The following is a 21,100-nucleotide window of genomic DNA, read 5'->3' as shown; positions in this document are numbered from 1 at the left end:
GGAGGCAGCCTGGGGTGAGACATTCATATATCTGTTAGTTAAACCTATATTTTCACTGAAGAACTACTATGCACCCAGAGCTGTGCTAAGCCAGAGGGCTGATATTATAAACAAGACCTCACCTCTGGAAGAACAACCTACAATTGGGGGATGACGCAGGCAGAAAGCTGAGAGGGGACAGTGGTGAGCTGCTGGCCTGTCTCAGTAGAGCTCGCCAGAGTAAGAAACAGCCTGAGCGATATCGAGGAGGAATGGAAACAGCCATTTGTGGAATTATTAGCAGTTTGGTACATCTAGAGAGTAATATAAATTATTAAGATTGCTTAAGGAAGGACTTTCTAAGTAGGTGAGTTTCAGGCTGATAAGTAAGGAAACCCTTTCTCGCTAGAAACCTCTAGTTTCTCTAGGAAAGATTTTGTTACCAGTGGCTTTGAAGGTGGATTTCTGCAAGTTTCCTTAGGGGAGTTACAATTCTATCAGAAGTCTATGAAAAATGCCTTGTTATCTGCCTTCACCCTGCCAGGAAAGAGTTCTGATTCTTAATAATTTGGGATCCTTATTACAAAGATATAAAAACAAAACACAAAATCTAGCTACTAATTTCACTGGGGCCTTTCTTTGATCGTTTGATGTGGAGCAAATCAGGCTTGTGTGTATTCCTAAAAAATGGAAAACTCATCCACTGGGTTTCTGGTAGCATTTAAAGCATCATCACAACGTGCTCTTCTGTTGCCCTTTTGCCCTCTAAGTCAAGCATGCAGGGAGTCATGATAAAAATACGCCCGCAGGCAGGTCAAGGTTATTATTCTCATCCAAGATGTAGCTGGAGATTTCACTAATGATCTAAAATTCTGAACTAGGGACTTTCCAATTATGAATGTGATGGTTCTCAAGGACCCAAAAGACATTGAATTTGAAAAAGCCACATCCAGCCAGAATTTTGAATCTTGAATTGCACCCCTGGGGTTATGTGAAGAGTCTCTTGTTCACAGTCCGTGGCCCCTCCATTGCCTGTTTGCCAGGGCCAGGCAGCACCCTGCACCACTCACCCTCAGATGTCAGAATCACCCAACTCGCCTGGCTGTGCCCGCTCTCTTCCCTGCCCCTCACCTGCCTCCTGCTTTCTGCTGCTGCATCCTCCATGGGGCCCCCACTCCACATCCTCCAAGGAACATGCAGGAACAGCCCCTGTGAGGTCCTTGGAGGATGTGGAGTGGGGGCCCCGTGTGGAAAACGCCCTGTGCAGAGGGGACATTGTCTTCTGCTGTGAACGATGTTCTTGCTAGAGTCTGCCCTTGTAGCTCTTGCCCTTTTTCTTCTAGGAAAGCAGAAAAGGGGCTTGGAGTTCAATGGCCAGTGTCCAGGTGGGTGGGCGGGGTCACTGGTGGGCACCTTCCACACACCAACTCTTTTTGTTCTTTAACACTATATAGTTTTTAAAAATAAGATACTTCTCTAGGCATTTTCTCTGGAATCCTGATATTCTGCCTCTGTAAAATACATTATTTTCTGCTAGAGTTTGAAAATTAGGCAGTTGAACCACCTCTATGTAGTAAGTTGCTAATTATCTCTGCTTCCTATAGCATCCAAGCCTTTAGAGAAACTGATGGTGAAGCATAAAAAGCAGCTCGGTTTTGAGCAGCACATTTTCTTGTTTGAGTAGCAAAATTATTAAATTATTCAAAATTTAAAATTCGAATAAAAACAGTCTTAACTAGTTTTATGTTAGTTTTATTATATGAAACATGCATGTTTCTTATGTAAAATGTTCAAGTCATTTGTAAAAGGAAACAGAAAAAAATTAAAAGACCTTGTCCCCTTTACCCAACCTGAGTCACTGTTGAAAATTGCTTATCTGGTCTTCAAGATCCTCCATTGGCTATTAAAAGGATTCTCTCTCTCTCTCTCTCATACATCCGATTGTGCTATACGCACTATTCTGTAACCTGCTTTGGACATGTATAATATGTTTTGGACATAGTTTCAGATACATTATGGCTCAATATATATATATTTTTTCTTTTGAGATGGAGTCTCGCTCTGTTGCCCAGGCTGGAGTGCAGTGGCGCGATTTCTCAGCTCACTGCAAGCTCCACCTCCCGGGTTCACACCATTCTCCTGCTTCAGCCTCCCGAGTAGCTGGGACTACAGGCACCCACCACCACACCCAGCTAATTTTTTTGTATTTTTAGTAGAGACGGGGTTTCACCTTGTTAGCCAGGATGGTCTCGATCTCCTGACCTCGTGATCCACCCGCCTCAGCCTCCCAAAGTGTTAGGATTACAGGCGTGAGTCACCGCGCCCGGCCGGCTCAATATTTTTAACAGCTACATGAATTCTACTGTTTAAATTCCTATATCTAGAATTAACTTGATCAAAGAAAGAATATTTCTTATTGCTAATATATTTCATCCAAACTTGGCTATAGTCTGAGACTGAGGGTTCAGTTACCATCGGGAGCTCCTTCTCAATTGCTCATTGAATAAAGGTAATAACAAAACTCCAGACATTTTAGCAAAGCCTATGTAATACTGTTTTTTACTTCATAAACATAATTTTTTTTTTTTTGCAAAGAGTTAAATGTAAGGTTTCGTCTATACTGTCCTCATGAGACCAAATGCCTGGGATACAGACCTTGTTACTTTTTGCAATTAATCCCCTTCTGTCAGAGTACCTGATACCTGCCATAGGTTTAACACAGACATGATTCAATAGAGGATGAGGTAAAAAGATTAATTCAGATGTATTTGTTGAAATTTTATGAAAAAGAAGAAACTAAAGATGTTATATGGCCAAAAATATTAAAATATGTTTCTCAAATATCCACTTTTAACAACAATTGAGTTAAACAACACAACGCAGTAATTTCTGCAGCTGATTCCTGATGCTCCACAAACGCATTCTGCCTTTCCCGCAAAGTCCCTGATCATCTATAATTAGAGCTCCGTGCTGATGAAGCTTCAGGCTCCATAACGTGGGACGCCCAAAAGGTGAGGCAAACAGCACAGATTCTCACGCTTGACATTTCAGATCGCTAAATTGCCTTTTTCAGTACTTAAGACATTTTGAAACCCTGTAATTTCATCTCTCCAGCAACCTGCAATTTTTCATTTGTTTTTATTTACTTGGTAACCCCAGGAAAAGGAGACTTCAGCACTAAGCGCCCCCTCCTTCAGCTGCCACGAGGTTTCCTTATCCGTCCTCCAGATTCATCTTCCACTTTGTCCTAGTCTCACAACCTTTATATAACAATATAAAAATACAATATTTTTGCACTGGGTTGGGAGTTAATAAAGTGCTTTCCATCTCCCTCATCAGTTTAATCTTCTCATTTCTTTTTCCTTCAAATGCTACCATTTCTGAATCTTTATACTCTGTTACCCAGGCTTAGAGTATACTCTGTACACTGTTAACTAGGTCTTCACCCAAAGAGACCCTTATATCCTTACAGCTCATTCATTCATTCATTGACTATGTATTGAGTATTCACTATGCATCACGCCTCATATCCTTAGAGCTCATTCATTCATTCATTGACTATGTATTGAGTATTCACTATGCATCACGCCTTATATCCTTAGAGCTCATTCATTCATTCACTGACTATGTATTGAGTATTCACTATGCATCACATGCTAAGAACAGAAAAGTATACAAGACAGCCACAGTTTTTGAGATTTCAGTCTAGCCGAGAGAAAAAGCCACATATTCCATTAATTAGAATCCATTGTGACAAGATCTATGGAGAAGCAAGGAGGGTACATTATGAGACCTTGGACAAGTATTCACTATGCATCACATGCTAAGAAAAGTATCCAAGACAGTCACGGTTTCTGAGATTTCAGTCTAGCAGAGAGAAAAAGCCACATATTCCATTAATTATACTCCATTGTGGCAATATCTACAGAGAAGCAAGGAGTGTATGTTATGAGAGCTTGGACAAAGGGTTATTAAGCCAGACCAGGAGAGTGAGAAAAGCCTTTGTAACTGATGCCCAGAAGCAGCCGAGTGGCCCCATTGTTTGCCTCCTTCACTGTCATCTGCGTATCCCTCTTCAGTCCGCTGCAATCAGCGGTTTCTTTTTCTGTCTCCCTCAGATGCACACAGTATATGCATTTTGCATCTTTTCACCCCAATATCTATCACAGTGTCAGATATTAATGAAGTAGTAACATTAATTAATTAGCTTATCTCCTTAACAAAGCTACTGAGCATCTCTGAGTATCAGGCACTCTCCTGGGCATTATAATATTCACGAAAATAGGACAAGTCCTGTCTCTGATGGCGCTCACATTCTAGGAAATAGAAAAGACTCATCTGAACCTGTGATGGGTTTGGTGACAAGTGTGCTATAAAAGATGGGAAAGAACAAGATAAAGGGATGGAAGTGGAGTTGCTTGTGAGGCATCAGCGGTGAGTTACTGAACCCCACAGGGCAAGCCAGGGAGGGCTGCTCCTTTAGATCACGTTGAGCAGAGACCCACAGCAAGTCAGCAAGCGAACCGTGTACATCTGGGAGGCTTGTACCATGTGGAAACCCGGCAAGAGCACACGAAGCAGGAGCATGGGCCGGTGCTGAATGAGCAGCAGGACGGCTGGTGTCAGCAGAGCAGAGCACAGAGGGAAAGTGACTGGAGAAGATGCAATGGCTGTGAGCTGGGGCTTGAGACAGATCATGGTGTGGTCATAAGCAGGACTTTGGCTTTTACTTATGAGAGAAGGAAAGTTGTTGGAGCATTTCAGATGCAGAAGTGACGTGACCTGGCTGTGAATGGGAAACAGGACAGTGTAGGCAAAGATGGAACCTGGGAGAAGAGTGAGAAAGCTGTTTATCCAGAAAAGAGAGATGGCGGTTTAAAACTGGCTGGCAGCTGCCGAGGGGATGAGAGATGGTGGTGGTGTGGCTTCATTTCAAAGGTCAAGAAAGCAACTGCTAATTTGTTGATTGGGAGCATAGAGATGCATGTGTTCATTCAAAGTCAGATACTATATATCTCTATCTCTATCTCTATCTATCTATCTACCTACCTATCTACCTACCTATCTATCTATATCTGTTAGGGACAAACATAAAGTAAAAGACAACAGGTATTTGATTTGGTGGTCTTCACAATTAATTTAAAGATAGGAACTTAATTTTGAAAAATATCAAAATTAACATATCAATCTAATCTCTCTCTATATATATACACACACGTGAAGAAGTGACAGTCTCTCGCTGTCCCCTGTGCCCCTTGTGTTTCCCTTCCCTCTCCTCTTCCTTCTCCTTTCCTTCCTCTTTCTCTCTCACACATAAATACACAGAAATAACACTTTCCTAGTAACAGCAACAATGACTTGCACTGATTTGTTCACGGAAGAGGTCTGTCTTCTACTGGGACGTGCAAACATGCTGATAACTAGACCTTCTGAAAAACAGGCTGATGGGCCGGGCGCGGTGGCTCACGCTTGTAATCCCAGCACTTTGAGAGGCCAAAGCAGGCAGATCATGAGGTCAGGAGATTGAGACCATCCTGGCTAACACGGTGAAACCCCATCTCTACTAAAAATACAAAAAATTAGCCGGGCGTGGTGGCGGGCGCCTGTAGTCCCAGCTACCCAGGAGGCTGAGGCAGGAGAATGGCATAAACCCGGGAGGCGGAGTTTGCAGTGAGAGGAGATGGCACCGCTGCACTCCAGCCTGGGGGACAGAGCGAGACTCCGTCTCAACAACAACAAAAACAAACAAACAAACAAACAAACAAAAAACAGGCTTATGATATTTGCCATGAAGAGAATACTGATCTACAGAAGACTCTTAGCAGAATGGGCCTAGTAGGATTGCTTAAAATAAAACCTAGGATCTAGGGACTAATGAGGTACGACTCCTTGAAAATATCATGGAAGTCATATAAGTATCTGAGTGTAAAACAGAGACATTTCATAACCAAAACATTCCAGAGAAGGAAAAGGTTACCTGGAAATCTCTCTTTGTATCTATTTCCAATGCTAGAGAGAAAGCGCCTATGTTCTTTGGCAAACTGTCTTCTATCACAATATTCTCTGTTCTTTTTCTGTTCTGCTGACTATGTAATAACTTGCATTCCAGATCTCTTGAGCCTTTGGTATACACCAGTTTCTCTTTCGTGCAGTTTTTCCCCAACGTTGGCCATAAATTAGAATCACCTGGGAAGTCTTAACAACTCCCACTGGTCAAGCTACATCCCAGAAAAAAGAAGTAAGAATCTTTGTGAGTTCAACTCGGGTTGGGAGTCAGGTGTCAGTATTTTAATAACACCCATGTGATTCCCAGGTGCAATCAAGGTTGAAAATTTATGTGATGTTAAGAAGCTTCTGGAAGTTAAGGGCGTGACCCCCTCTACTACAGTTTGCTATAGTGTGAAGAAATACAACATTATTTTTTGTGTTGAAAGACAGTCATAAATTAGACTGATATCTTACGTTAATTTATATTTTTCAAAATTAAGTTCCTATCTTTAAATTAGTTGTAAAGACCACCAAATCGAATACTTATTGACTTTTACTTTATTTTGGCCCCTAACAGAACCAGCAAAAATTTCTTGCACATGACCTAATATGATATTTTAAATGTAGTTATTTATAATATAATATTTTTAAATGTAGTTACTTTTTTATTCACTTACCCCCTTCTTTGTTTCTAAAATACTACAGGGCAGGCTGTATTTGCATTTCTATGAGCTGGATCATGAGCAAAATATAGTAAAATTTCATTAGAGGAATAAGGACAACTTGTGGGAAAAAAGAAAGGATGATTGCCTAATACTGTATAACTGATACAATATTATTTAACTTATTTCGAAGGCTATTAGTTTTTAAAAGTGATTTCTTTAGGGCAGAAATTCTAACTTCATTGATGAAAGATTACTTACAAACTTCAATACAGTAATTAACAATAATTGCAGCAGATTATCCGAGCCTGTTAATTAGAAACACATCCTCCTTCTGATCATCGTCCGTGAGATGTGCATTTCGTTCCTGGGTTGGAACCTGTAATGTATTCTCCCCCGGGTGTCCCCATGCACTGGCACTGATTGTGCCGGTTCTTACCAGATGGAGCAGGGACCCTCCCGAGGAGACGAGGGTGTGGGGGTCTGCCCCCTCCTTTAGGAGCCGAAGCACTGAAAACAACAGAGAGGAGAATGGAGTTACAGAGCGTCCTTCTTCCACGTGTGGAACCAAATGTGTAGCCTTTCATTAACATCTAAAACGCAAACAGCTGTGAACACCAACAAAGACAGCTTCTGTGCCATCTGACCCTATTTTACATGATGATCGGTGGTGTTTCTCGTCATCTTCAAACTTATTCCATGGTTGGGCGACGTAATTTCCTATTACAACCATGCAAATTAATGAGAAAGTGAAACAGATTTTTTAAAGTTTACTGTTTCAAAGTGTCTGGTGTATGCATCCATTGTAGAACAAAAAGCAAAATGAAAGAAATCACTTCATTAGGTTCACATGGGCATTAGGTCACTGAATTTTTATTTTTATTTTTAATTCATTAAGGCCCATTGGCTTAAAGCAATAAAAGCTTCCTTTTTAACATTAACCTTCCACTGGTGCCATGAGCCCTTGGCAATGTTTCCACCATTCTCACAAAGCGCTTCAGAACAAAGCCACATATATCCAAATTAGTTAAGTCAAATGGATCAAACTATATACCAATTACTAGAATAAATTCACAGTTGAAAGGTGACCTGTATTTCCATTTGAACAGCAAAGGTGAATTCATTAGTACACAGAATGCCACAGACTATTAAGAGATTGATTGATTGTGTTCCATTCTCTGCTACTTAAAATGAAGCTATAAGACCAGCCCCACAGAAAGGTTCTTCAATCCCCAACGCACTATAATGGTTTCCACTACTAATAGCAATATCATACTTTTAATAAAATACCATGAATGCATTTTCCACACACACAAAATTAAAGCAACAGTTACTCTTTTATTTCATTATTACACAGAACTGTACAAAATGGCTCAGGTTCAAACTCATACCTCACTGAGGCATACTGTCTTCCCAATTAACTTTATCTGTAAAGTGAAATGTTGCCTGAAGGGGCCATCTTTCCTATGGCACTCCAATTCTTTTATGTGTTCCAATGTCTAGTCTCTGACTCTCTTCCCCAAATCTAACTGCGTATCACAGAAGGCAACATGAGTCTTGGCAGACATCATGACTATGCGAAGCCTCCTCTCCAGGAAGGTTGAGCTCTTTGACGGTGGGTGCAGTGGGTATGATGAGGGAGACAGGCCTCCACCTGTGAGCCAGGTCAGCCTGCCCTGCCCCGTGTGCCCCGGCCACGCTTTCCTTACATCAGCGCACCCTTGGAGCACATCCAGGAAGAAGTTCCTAAATAGACGCATGTTCACATCTATTCATTGCCAAGGGACTTTCCTTTGATGATGTTCTTTCTGCAGTCAAGGATTTAATTATTTTCATAACCTAGAATCTGCTCACATTGAGTAGTGTGTTACAAAAACATTCTCAAAGGTGGCAAACTTGTAGGATCAGCTGTAACCTGACAGCTCATGTTGTATTCATTTGCCAGCTGGGTTATCTTCTTTCTCTGCTGTTACAAGAAAAGTCGAGGAGGCCAAGGCCATTTTCCTCTTGTTCTTCACTGTATTTCCAAGAATGGTCCTGTTACATGGTATGGAGATGCTCTTCCTCCCACCCTTTTTCTGTCTCTCTCTCTCTCTCTCTCTCTCTCTCTCTCTCTATATATATATATATATATATATATATATATGAAGCCACCTCTTGCAACCTCATGTACTCATTACTCTTAATGTTTAAAATCCCTTTCATGATAATGGAAAGTTCATTTCATACATTTGCCAATGGTTTCCTCAGATGATAGACAGCACTTTTACTCTAGTATTTATCCTTTTAGCAAATGAAATTATCCATCATGAATTAACTAATATTGATTTTTTTATATTCTGCAAAGAGATAGCACAAACGTGATCTCACTACAAAGACAGTGTGAAGTAGATTGTATCATGTTATAATATTAGCAAAATGCAATCGGATTTTTATGCAGAGTCCATTATGCAGACACACAGTGAATCATACATAATAGAAATCAGTGATCCATATTCTTTGGGTTTGGAGTTACACAGGTTCCAGCCTGAGACCTGGAAAGCTACTGAACTTTATGTCTCAGTTTTTTGTCAGTAAAACAATGGACAGTCGTACTCACTTCATGGGGATATTGTGAGAATTAAATGAGACAACATATGTAGCATGCTCCAGGCACTTCGTAAGGATCAATAAATGACTGGAATGACTATGTGTAATAAAACCCCATAATAATATATCATAGAATCCATACTTTAAGATCTATTCTGAATGTTTTCCAAACTTTCTGGTTACTAAATGTTGAATTTAAATGCAGAATATACGTGAGGCAAATTTAGCATATTATCCTGGAGGTTGAGTGTATAATTTATCAAACAAAAGTGGAACAAAGGGGGAAATATACACAGCAAAGGAGAATGCTGAGCATGGAGAAAGTGAATCTTTATTACCTTTGCTTTAAATACCATCTGCTGCATTGTAAGTTCATGTCAGTTAATTTTTACTATAGGTATTATTTAACTCTTTCACAACCAACTCATAAAATTCCTGGAATTTTAACAGTTGGCTCTCATGAGCTGGCAAGGGAGAGCTCCAGATCACTAAAGTGGTCAATCATGAAACTCATAAAGAACACTGCCCAGGAATGCCCGGGAATGAGAGCAGGGCTACACTCAAGCTCTCTGAAGGTCCTTCTCATCACTGGGAAACATGTGAGGAAGATAAGCTTCTTCCTCCATCCAGCCAGGCATCATCCTAGTGAGAAAAGGGCAATCTGTGTTTTGTTTGTCCTAGATAGGACAGTTTTTTTGAGAGGGCTGTTTGCATGATCAAGATGGAACCACGTTAGAACCACAAACTCAATATTAACTGGCTTGCCCACCATTACCATGAGGAAGGACTCAAGAATAAGACAAAATCAACTACTGGCCAAATAAGAAATAGGTTATTCTTTGCATATACATATAGTAGTGTGAGCTAAATTCTATGACTCTGCTAAGGGTTAAAAACTGGAATTGTAAGGGATCTAAATATGAAGATATAATGAAGAAAACATCATTTGTATAATAATTAGTTTATAACAATTTTGAGAAGAAAATTATGAAACCAACACATGTAGAACATTTTTGGTGTAACCCTGTACTAAGTACCTTACGTGTAAGAATTACTTTAATTCTCTATAATACGGACACTAGAATTGTCACTCTTTCTTTTACTAATAAGGAAGCTGAGGCTCTGTTATATTACGTGGTTCCCTGAAACCATAGATACATGATGGAACCAGAACTCAAGTGCAGCCACAGGACTCGTGATCGTGCCCTTAACCCCAGAATCAGAGAGCAGAACTTCAGAATCACAGCCAGGATCAAGATCCATTGTAGTGGTCTCAGAATTACTAATTGTGTGGGAAATTACTCAAATTTCTGTTAAAATACTTTATCCAAAAAGGTATGGGTTCATAGCAACCTTGTAATAACGTGATTGGAGCGGCCAGTCAAGTGAAACGGCAGCACCACTCTGAGTCTTTCTGTTATGACAAAATCTGCAAGGAAACAGCCTAAGGAAAACAGCCATCTGGGGACCAAATAGAATAACGAAGCGCATGCTTCCTTTTATAGTGTTGCCGCTTGGAACGGATTCAGCATTTATTGTATATTTGTGGCTTCATCATCAAGCTGCAGCAGAACTCCGTCGAGATGCCTGTGGGCGGTGGGGCGGGGGGGCATGATTTGATATTTAAAAAGAAACATTCATTCTCCAAATTTTCAGCTATTGGGGTAAAAAATGGACTAAAATACATCATAAAATTTGCTAAGTGGCTTTAATAGACTACGCAGCTGGTTCCTACCATCACCAATGATAACCAAACATAATAGTCCACCTGGTTGTCAGTATTTATTTTGTGTTTCTAGACACTGTATTGCAACCATTTATCTGTAAAGTCTTTGGAGACCCCATTAGCTAGGGTGGACATGTGACTGCATAGCAATCTATACCTACTCTCACACAATCTCCACTACAGTGGCTCTTATATTCACAAAGGTGTTACATTTAACATCAACAGAGGAAAGGAAGATAAAACTAAGCATACCTGGGTTCTCAATTCTGTTCCTGTTACAAGCCCTGCAGAAGATAGTTTCCAGACAGAAGGAAGGACAATCATGCATGGTAAGAAGTTAGCAATTGGTAAACCTGGATAGAGGATATATGGGAGTTGTTGTGTTATCTGGGAAAGTTTTCTGTAAGTTTGGTTTTATTTCTAAATAAAGAAGTTACAATGAATAACAACAAAGTATCAAGCCAGTGTCATTTTTTTCCTCCTGAAATGATAATGAAAACATCAATGTGAAGACTTCTAAAAATGTATGCCTGAGAATTTCCATACAGTTGTTAGTCGTCTGAGAATGCCTTTGAAAATTGTATCTTATCTCATTAACATGTCAATCAAGAAGAGAAGAAGCAGGAATATAGAAATTATGTTATCAACACCACAGAAACGTCTATTTGCACAGCAGTGCTGCTGAAATACAGATTTCCTTTCCTAAGTAGAGCTCAAACTTTAGGATGTATAAGAATAACTTGAGGATTTTATTAAGATGAATTTTCCTAGTTCAGGGCTTCTCAATCTGTTTTTTATTATCACCCCCTCACCCTCTGTGAAACTGTAATAATGCCAACAGGCTGGGATATCTACTTATGGAATGTGGCCGGATGGAGGGTCACAAAATCGTTGCTTTAGCTAAGAGTTTTCGCCCTCCAAAATCCCATTCTTGCACCTTTAGGAGCTATTGCTGCCCCCATTAGAATCAATTCCTAGTCCCATCTCTTCAGTCCTTTGATTCAGGAGCTTTGTTGTGGGATCTAAAATTGTGTTTTTAAAAAAAACACATGCACACACATTGCAGGAGATTCTGGTGCAGATGGTCGCTTAAAGACATTCTGAGAAAAACTGCTAAGATTTTACAATCTCAGGAAATTACCTCTGAACGCCTCATTTGGAAGCGACCAAATTAGTAAGTGACAAAGACTTGATGAAGATCCTTTCCCATTAATTTGTCATTGAGAGTTTGGCCCCTAGTGCCTCGTGTCCCACAGGATCCCTCGGGACACACAGTATTCTCAATACATGCATATTCAGCTGGACCTCTGGAATGGATCCCTGGATCCAGAATAATCAGTGTGAGCTCACAGGAGGTGCTCAGGCCGCAGTGGATGGGGAGGCCTCCACTCAGAGACTGAGTCTAGGCAATGACCCTCAACCCTCACTATGTTTTAGATCCTTACCCAAGCTTCGGAAAGATGTAAATTGTTCTGTCACCAGGTTATTAAATTCAGGCAGTCAAAGATGTGTCCATTGATCCCTATGTTCCTTGATGACTGTAATACCGAGAAGCATAGACAGCCAAGGGAATCAGCATCCAAGGACTGTTCAGTTTGTTTCCGTCCAGCCTGGAAACAGTAGGTTCATGATAAGAGGGTCGAGCCACATTGTTGGAGCTTTGGTGGGCTCTGCCTGAAGTCTTTGTTCAAGTGAGCTGCTCAATCATACCTTACGTGTTTGCTTCTGATTTGACTCAGATCCACACGCACTCACAGGATGCTCAAGACTGCTACCAGCCACCCTCCTGGACAAGGAGACCCATCAGGGCTGGGCATGAAGTCAAGGTACATTTGGTTCCAGCCTTAGCAAGGGAATTATGGGTGAATTAGCTTGAAGCACCTGGAATTAAGCTGTAGCTGAGACCCACCTTAGCCCCAGAGACCTCACAGTCTTCAACCAGTAAAAATTCATTTCATGTCACTTTGGCCATGGCTTTAAGATTTCTTTTTTCCCACTCAACTTAATCAAAACTGGACCTGACTAAATCCTGAAGACTGTAAGCCAAGTCCAAGGTCTTCAAGGCCCCATTGACCTAGATTCTCCAATCCCAATCCACTGTGAAGTTATGACAAATGAAACAAATATTTAGTGAGCGTCCTTTTTGTATTAATAGTTAGCACTATCCCAAGAGGTACAGATGTACAGAGAAGAAACAGAAAACCATCTTGCCTTCATAGAGTGTATAATCTAGTTGGCACTGGTAGAGGAGAAGACAGAGGACAAAAGGGATCAGAATGATTTGTAGTGCTTCTTGAATCACTGGCTATATATCTTGAATTTGTTCTGAAAACTGAATTACCATTTTCCCTTCAAATATTACTTATAACCCATTTCAGTCCTTTTCCTCCTCAAGGATCACACTGAGATTGTGTTCAGCATTATCCTCATCTTCCTTATATCTCTTAGGCCTTCCTTTGTTTTCACTCAATATGCTACCCTGGATATTTTCTACTGCCACAATATGAAATCCTTTTCAGCTACGCACAATCAATCGTTAAAGCCATCACTTCAATTTTAATTTGTCACATTATTTTTTAGTTCTACACTTTCCAGTTGATACTTTCATATAGATTTTAAAACCTGGTAGAAGGTTTTATCATTATTTATTGTACATGTTGGTTGGAGTAATTACGAAATCAAATCTGACAGCTATATCATGTGCATCACCTGTGAGTCAGTTTCAATTTTATATTGTTTCCCTTGATCTTATATTTCGGTATACCTGTTGTTACTGACATTATTATTATTTGATTGGTCATATAGAGTGTGTTAGGCTGTACGCCTTCCTGTTCACATTTTTAAAAGCATTTATGAAACCTAGTATTAATTCTTCTGTAATCATTTCGAAGAAATTCTCTATGAAGCCACATGTGCCTGGTCTTTCCTTTGTGGAAAGATTTTATTAATTAAATCTATTCGATATGAGCCTACCATGATTTGTGTCTTTCTAGGAATTTTTTTGTTTCTTGTGGGTTATCTAATTTTTTTGGCGTATAATTTTACTAGTATTACCTTTTAACCCATTTTAAGTTTGATTCTAATATACGGTATACTTCCCTTTTCTCTGGGGGATACAGTCCAAGATCTCCAGCATATGCCTGAAACTGCTGATAGAACAAAATTTCATATATGCTATGATTTTCCTATACGTACATACTTATGATAAAGTTTAATTCATAAAATAGGCAGAGAAAAGGTTAACAATAATACAATAGAACAATTATAACAATATACCGTAATAAAAGTTATATGCATATGGTCTCTTTCTCTCTTCAAAATATCTTATTGTATTGTACTCACTCTTATTCTTCTCGTGATGATGTGAGATAATAAAATGACTATACGATGAGATGACATAGACACTATGATGTTGCATTAGGCTACAACTGACCTTCTGATGACAGGTCAGAAAAGGTTCCTGTGTTCCAGGTGATGCTGGATCACTGAGCCATGATGGTGCCAATGGTTAGATACAAGAGCAGAAGATATTGATGATTAACACGCAGGTAGTGTACGCAGTATATATGCTGGATAAAGAGTTGATTCGTGTCCCAGATGGAATGGAGTGAGATGGCACAGGGTTTCACTACGCTACTCAGAACGTTGTGCAATTTAAACTTTTTGGAATTATTTATTTCTGGAATTTTCTATCTTTTATTTTTGGACCAGGATTGATCACAGGTACCTAAAACCATGGAAATCAAAATCATGGGTAAGGGGGCACTATTGTATCCTCTTTCATTCCTGATTTTAGTAATTTTTCTTTTGGTTTGGTTTAGTCATTTTTTTTTTTTTGTCAGTTTAGCTAAGGTTTTCAATTGTGTTGATCTTTTGAAAGGACCAAGTTTTGGTTTTATTGATTTCTCTATTGTTTTTCTCTATATTTCTTTTATTTCTACTCAAACCTTTATTATATCGTTCCTTTTACTGGCATTGGATATTGTTTACTACTTTTCCTCATTTTTGAATATAAAGTTAGGTTAATTGAAGATACTTTTATGTATTTAAATATAGGCATTTATTACTATGGACTTCGGGTGATTAGGTTGTGTTAATGTAGGTTTATCAATCATAAAATGTGTACCATTCAGGTCGGGGAGATTAATAACAGGGGAGGTTATGCATGTGTCAGAGCAGGGGCTATATGGAAAATCTCTGTACCTTCCCCTTAATTTTGCTGTGAATCTAAAGCTTTTCTTAAAAATGAAATTATTAAAGACAGGTGAGTGTTTACAGCTATAAAATTCTCCATAAGAACTGCTTTAGTTATACCTTACATCTTTTAATATGTAATATTTTCATTTCATTTATCTAACATTATTTTATAATATCTCTTGTGAGATCTTTTTTGATACATTGGTTATATAGGAGTATTCTGGTTAACGTAGTAGTTTGCTAGGGCTACCATAACAAGATACCTCAGATGGGTGGTTTACACAATGGAAATTTATTTTCTCATAGTTCTTGTAACTAGAAGTCCAAGATCAAGGCGTTGACAGTTTGATTTCCTCTGAGGCCTCTCTTCTTGGCTTGTGGATGGCCGCCTTCTCACTGTGTCGTCACTGTGTCCTCACATGTGACTCTCTGATGGCACACCCTGTGTATGTCCAAATTTGTTCTTATTAAAACACCAGTCATATTAGATTTGAGCCCACCCTAATGACCTCTTTTTAACTTATTGGCCTCCTTAAATGCCCTGTTCTCAAATACAGTCACGTTCTGAGTTACTGGGGGCTAAAGTTTCAACATATGAATTGAGGGGAGGGGTCAGGGCAGGACAAAATTTAGCCCATAATAGATAATTTTTGCATATTTGTGAATTTTATAACATTCCATCTATTGAGTATTTTTATTGTTATTCCATTATGGTGAGAGAACACACTTTGTAATATTTTAATTCTTTTAAAAATTATTGACACTTGTTTTATGGTTTTGTATGTGGTTTGTCATGGAGAATGTTTCATGCACTCTTCAGAAGAATGCGTGTTCTGCTGTTGTGGAATAGCACGTTCGATAAATTTCTGCTGTGTATAGTTGTTCAAGTCTTCTTTTTCTTGAACTTTTGTCTAGTTCCATCCATTGCTGTGAAAGGTACTGAAATATTCAAATATCTATGCATGCTCTATTTTTCCTTTCGATTCTGTCAGTTTTGCTTCATGTATTTCGGAACCCTGTTGTTAGGCACATATATATTTATAATTTCTGTATCTTCATGATGGAATAATTCCTTTATAACTATATAATGTCCTTATTTTTTCTATAATAATAATTTTTACATTAAAGTTGAGTTACCTGATATTAACATATGTACTCTAGCACTTTTCGGGTTACTTTTTGAATGGTACATGATTTCCCATGTTTTACTTTCAACCAATTTGTGTCTTTGAATCCAATAGATGTCTCTTATAGGCAAAATATAGCTGGATGACTTTTTAATCAATTCTGCTAATCTCTGCCTTTTGAGTATTAAATCCATTTATATTAATGCAATTACTGATAAAGTAGGATTTATGCCTACCATTTTGCTTTTTGTTATTTGTATTATACCTGTTTCGTTCTTCTATGCCCCCATTGCTGCCTTTTTTGTGTAAATAGGTACTAATTTACATGTCATTTTGATTCTCATGCATTTATTTTCATATATTATTTATTTTCTCATTATTTCCCTAGGGATCACAATTAACACATTAATTTAAAATAATTTAGTTCAGATTAATGCCAACTAAATTTGAAGAGTGTACAAGAACTTTTCTCTTATATAGCCAGCTGTGCCCTCTACCGCTACCCTTCTAACTTTGGGTCATTATGTTCAAACAAATTACATCTTTATGCATTGTGTGCTCATTTATAACAGACTTATGTTCATTTATTTCTGTAATTATGTTTTAAATATAATTAAAGATTAGAGTAACAAAAATAGGCAATACTTTTTTTTATATTTATTTATGTGTTTAAATTTCAAGTGCTGTCTATCTTTTATGTGAATTCAAGTCCAATGTCTTTCATTTCAGCCTGAAAGATTCCCTTTGCTGTTTCATGAAGGGAAGATCTGTTAGAGAAAAATTCTCTTAGTTTTTGTTTTTCATTAATGTCTTAATATTCCTCCATTTTTGAAAAGTCATTTTTATGGATATAGAATTCTTGGCTGGCAGTCTTCCTTTTTAGCACTTTGAATTTGTCATCTTTCTGCCTTTTGGCTTCCATGGTTTCTGATTAGAAGTCAGCTGTTAATCTTCTTGAGGAACCCTTGTACATGAAGCATAACTTCTATATTTATGCTTTCAGGATATTTTTTGCCTTTGGCTTTTCACAGTTTGATTATGTTGTGTCTAGGTATGGATCTGTTTCAGTTTATCCAACCTGGAATTTGAGAAGCTTCTTAGATGTGTAGATTAATATTTTCCATCAAATTTGGCAAGTTTTCTCCCATTAGTTCCTCCAATATTATTCCTGCCTTGTCTTTCTCCTCTCATCTGTGACTCCATTATGTACGCTGGTACACTTGATGGTGCTCTACAGGCCCCTTAGGCTGTGCTCATTTTCCTTCATTGTTTTTTTCTTCTCTACCTCAGACTGGATCATCTTAATTGATCTATCTTTAAATTCACTGCTTGTTTTGCCAGCTTACATACACTTCATTTCTGCTAATGTATATTTAATTTTAGTTACTGTACTTTTCAACTTCAGAATTTCTATTTGTTTCTTTTTATAATTGTTCATCTCTATGTAGGGAGATACCACTCTCATACTTTCCTTTAGCAATTTAGACATAATTTTCTTTCGTTATTTGAACATTTTTATGATCATTTATTTAAAATCCCTCTCCAGTAAATCTAATATCTGGGCTCTCTCAGACACAGTTTCTGTTGACTACTTTTTTCTCTCTCTGCGGAACATACTTTCTTGTTTATTTGAATATCTCGTAATTTTTTGTTGACAACTATGTTTCTTAGTTTGGTTTGTGCTGCTATTACAGAATGCACAGACTGGTTAATTTATTTTTTTAAATGGTAGTTTATTTTCTAACCGTTCTATACCCTGAGAAGTCCAAAATCAAGGGGCCAGTGTACTGTGAGAACTGTCTTGCTGGGTCATCCAATGGGGTAAGGTGGGAAGAAGGGGAGGGCAAAAGGGACCAAACCCATCCTTTTGGAAGGGAGCCACTCCCACAATAACAAACCTACTCCTGTGATAACAGCATTAAACCACTCATGAGGGCAGAGTCCTCATGGCCTAATCACCTCTTAGTACTGTTACAATGGCAATTAAATTTTAACATGAGTTTGGGAGGGGACAAACATTTCAAACAAAACACTAAACATGATAAATAATAAAATGTGGAAATTTTGAAAATCAGATTCACTGTCCATTCCCGAGTAGGTTGCTGTTTCTGCTTGTAATTGTTGTTTGTTTGTTTGTTTCATTACTTTTCTTAACTAAATCTGCAATATCTATATTATGTGTCATGCATAGCCACTGAACTCTCTGCTTATGTATTGTAGTAGTCAGTGAGTAAACATATTTCCTTAAATGGCTTGAAGCAATAACACTCTTAGCCTTCACTTAGGAGCTGGGCTTCTGTGCTGGGACGCTTCTGTGCTGGGGCATTGCTGTGGTGCTCTTGGAGACAGTTTACATCTTTTCCTTAGTCTGCACTTCTACTTGTGCAAAGCCTTAAGATCAACCCTAAGAGAGAAACTGGGGTCTTCTCAGGTATCTTATGAGCACACCCACAGCTCTGAACATATGCATAGCCTTCTAGATTCTGAGGCATACATTACAGTTTTTTGAAGTACTCTATGGATCTCTCATTTCCTTCTAAGTGTTTTGGCCAGTTTCTTGTTTGTCCCAATTGTTGCAATGCTAAAGGATTCCTGCTGGTTGTTTTCTACAAATGCCCCAGGGAAAAGGTTTGTAGTGAGCTTATTCTGAGTCACTTTATATGAAAACAAATCTTGTGAGTGATAGTGACCAGAGAGGTCAAATGATGATAATTCTCTAAGAATGGTGTTTTTGGAGGAGATCCAAACCCAGTCTGCAGCCTCCAGTCGCTCCGAGGCTGCTGGTTTATGGGGCTACCGGTTTATGGGGCTACCAAGATTGCGAGGCTGCCGGGTTTTAGGGCTACTACAGAGCTAGGGAGAAGAGGATGTGGCTACAAAAGTCGAAGGACCACAAAACACTGCTCTTGCCAAAGTTCAACCATTTGTTCCTGAATAAATGCTGCCTTTTTTTTTTTTTTTTTTTTTTTTTTTGAGACAGAGTTTCGCTCTTGTTGCCCAAGCTGGAGTACAAAGGCACAATCTCAGCTCATTGCAACCTCTGCCTCCCAGGTTCAAGAGATTCTCCTGCCTCAGCCTTCCGAGTAGTTGGGATTACAGGCTTCTGCCACCACACCCGGCTAATTTTTGTATTTTTAGTAGAGACAGGGTTTCACCATGTTGGCCAGGCAGGTCTCGAACTCCTGACCTCAAGTGATCCACCTGCCTTGGCCTCCCAAAGTGCTGGGATTATAGGCGTGAGCCACCGTGCCCGGCCTATAAATGCTTCTTAGATTGTTGGAAGCCTTTGATTAATCTCCAAAGTCCTGAAAAAGTTTATTGTGCCAGTGTTCTCGTTGCTTTATGAAGGACAAATATTCAGTGGTCGTCTCTTTGTAATTCCAGAGCAGTCTCCCCCATTATCTAAAAACTGACAGAAGAATCCCTGAAAATAGTTATATCTCACTGAGAAGAAGAAATTTGCTAACATTAGATTTATAGTAATCATTATTATTTTTTTGCTAAAAATGAAATTTCCAAGTTTCTGTAAGATGGAAAAAATATTCAAAAAGCTATTGGCAAACTTACATGTTTTACAGAAATTTTAACATATCCTATTGCGGTACAAATTGTCTGGTGGGAATCAGGAATGGTCTGCTTACCAAAACCAGTCCTATAAATCATTGACTCTCTATATATTCCAGAACAGATGTAAAGTGACAGTATTATAACATCATAAACTTGATAGCATATTTCCTCAGATCTTGATGTAGAAGTAGTAAATCCAGGATGCATGCAATATAAATACATGCTTCACTTCTTATTTTCTCTCTATAAAATTCTCTGCCAATTTATGTTATGTAAGTTTAAAATGCTCTTTTTAATGCCAAATCTTAGAAATAAACAGTTTTAAAAAATGACTCACTTTTACAAATAAACAAAAAGAACTGACATAACTACTAATATGGAATTTTGCTTGTATCTTGAGATAATAAAAATGAAAATAAAGAACACCATGCCAATATCTGAGGAAGTTACTAAAATGCGAATAAAACGTTACTTGTAATAGCTATATATACCTATGTAATAACTATATATACATAAATACATATATATGTATATATGCAATAACTCTATGTATACACACATATGTATATGTGTATATATAATATATACACATATATGTATGTATGTGTATAGTGTATATGGTATACATACACATATATATGTAATAACTATATATGTGTGTGTGTATATATATACACACACACACACACACACACATATATATAGAGAGAGAGAGAGTCTTTTAAAAGTAAGTCAAGGGGGAGAGAAGTATCTTAGTATGTCACTGCCCACTCCTTAAATCTAACCTGGGACTCAAAAGGGCTGTATCACAGTGCTGTTTGTGGCCCTGACTATGCTCTTTGACTTTTTCAGTGAGCCTCAGTTCCCTCATTTGTAAAACTGTCAGGAAAGCATGTTACAGATGATTATTACTTAGTCAATTCTGGGGACAGGACCAAAGCTTAAAGGAGGCAGTAGACACTCTTTGAGAAAGCTTTCCAAAAGGTGAGAATTATCGAGCATGTGGCTTTAGAAGCAAAGCTTTCGTGGTAGAAATCTCAAACAGAACTTGCAGGTTAAACTGGTTGTTTCTCACTCTCCTTTCCTTTCAAACATGTCTTTTAGTCCTATCTGAGAAATGTTATCATGGAACTGAAGTCACACCCCACCCTGCAGTTTCATCATGCATTTCCTTTTATCTTAGATAATTCTATGACATCCTTATCTTGTCAGGTTTTAATTAATCAGGGAGTCTTAGTGCTCATATCACCTTTGTGTGTGTGTCT

General features: G+C 38.5%; 1 protein-coding gene across 3 annotated transcripts in view; it reads right to left on the bottom strand.

Moving 5' to 3' along the window:
- MYO16 (myosin XVI) overlaps positions 1-21,100 on the bottom strand; it is a 702,327-nt gene that overhangs the window by 476,526 nt on the left and 204,701 nt on the right. For all 3 annotated transcript variants that reach the window (XM_025364355.1, XM_025364354.1, XM_025364353.1), the window contains exon 3: positions 7,069-7,139. In XM_025364355.1, coding sequence (XP_025220140.1) covers positions 7,069-7,139 — 71 coding nt within the window. The remainder of the gene's footprint in view (positions 1-7,068; positions 7,140-21,100) is intronic.

This window comes from Theropithecus gelada, chromosome 17 (assembly GCF_003255815.1).
Source record: "Theropithecus gelada isolate Dixy chromosome 17, Tgel_1.0, whole genome shotgun sequence".
In the NCBI taxonomy this organism is placed as follows: Eukaryota; Metazoa; Chordata; class Mammalia; order Primates; family Cercopithecidae; genus Theropithecus; species Theropithecus gelada.
Note: the sequence above shows the minus strand (reverse complement) of the source record. Positions and strands in the feature narration are given on the sequence as shown.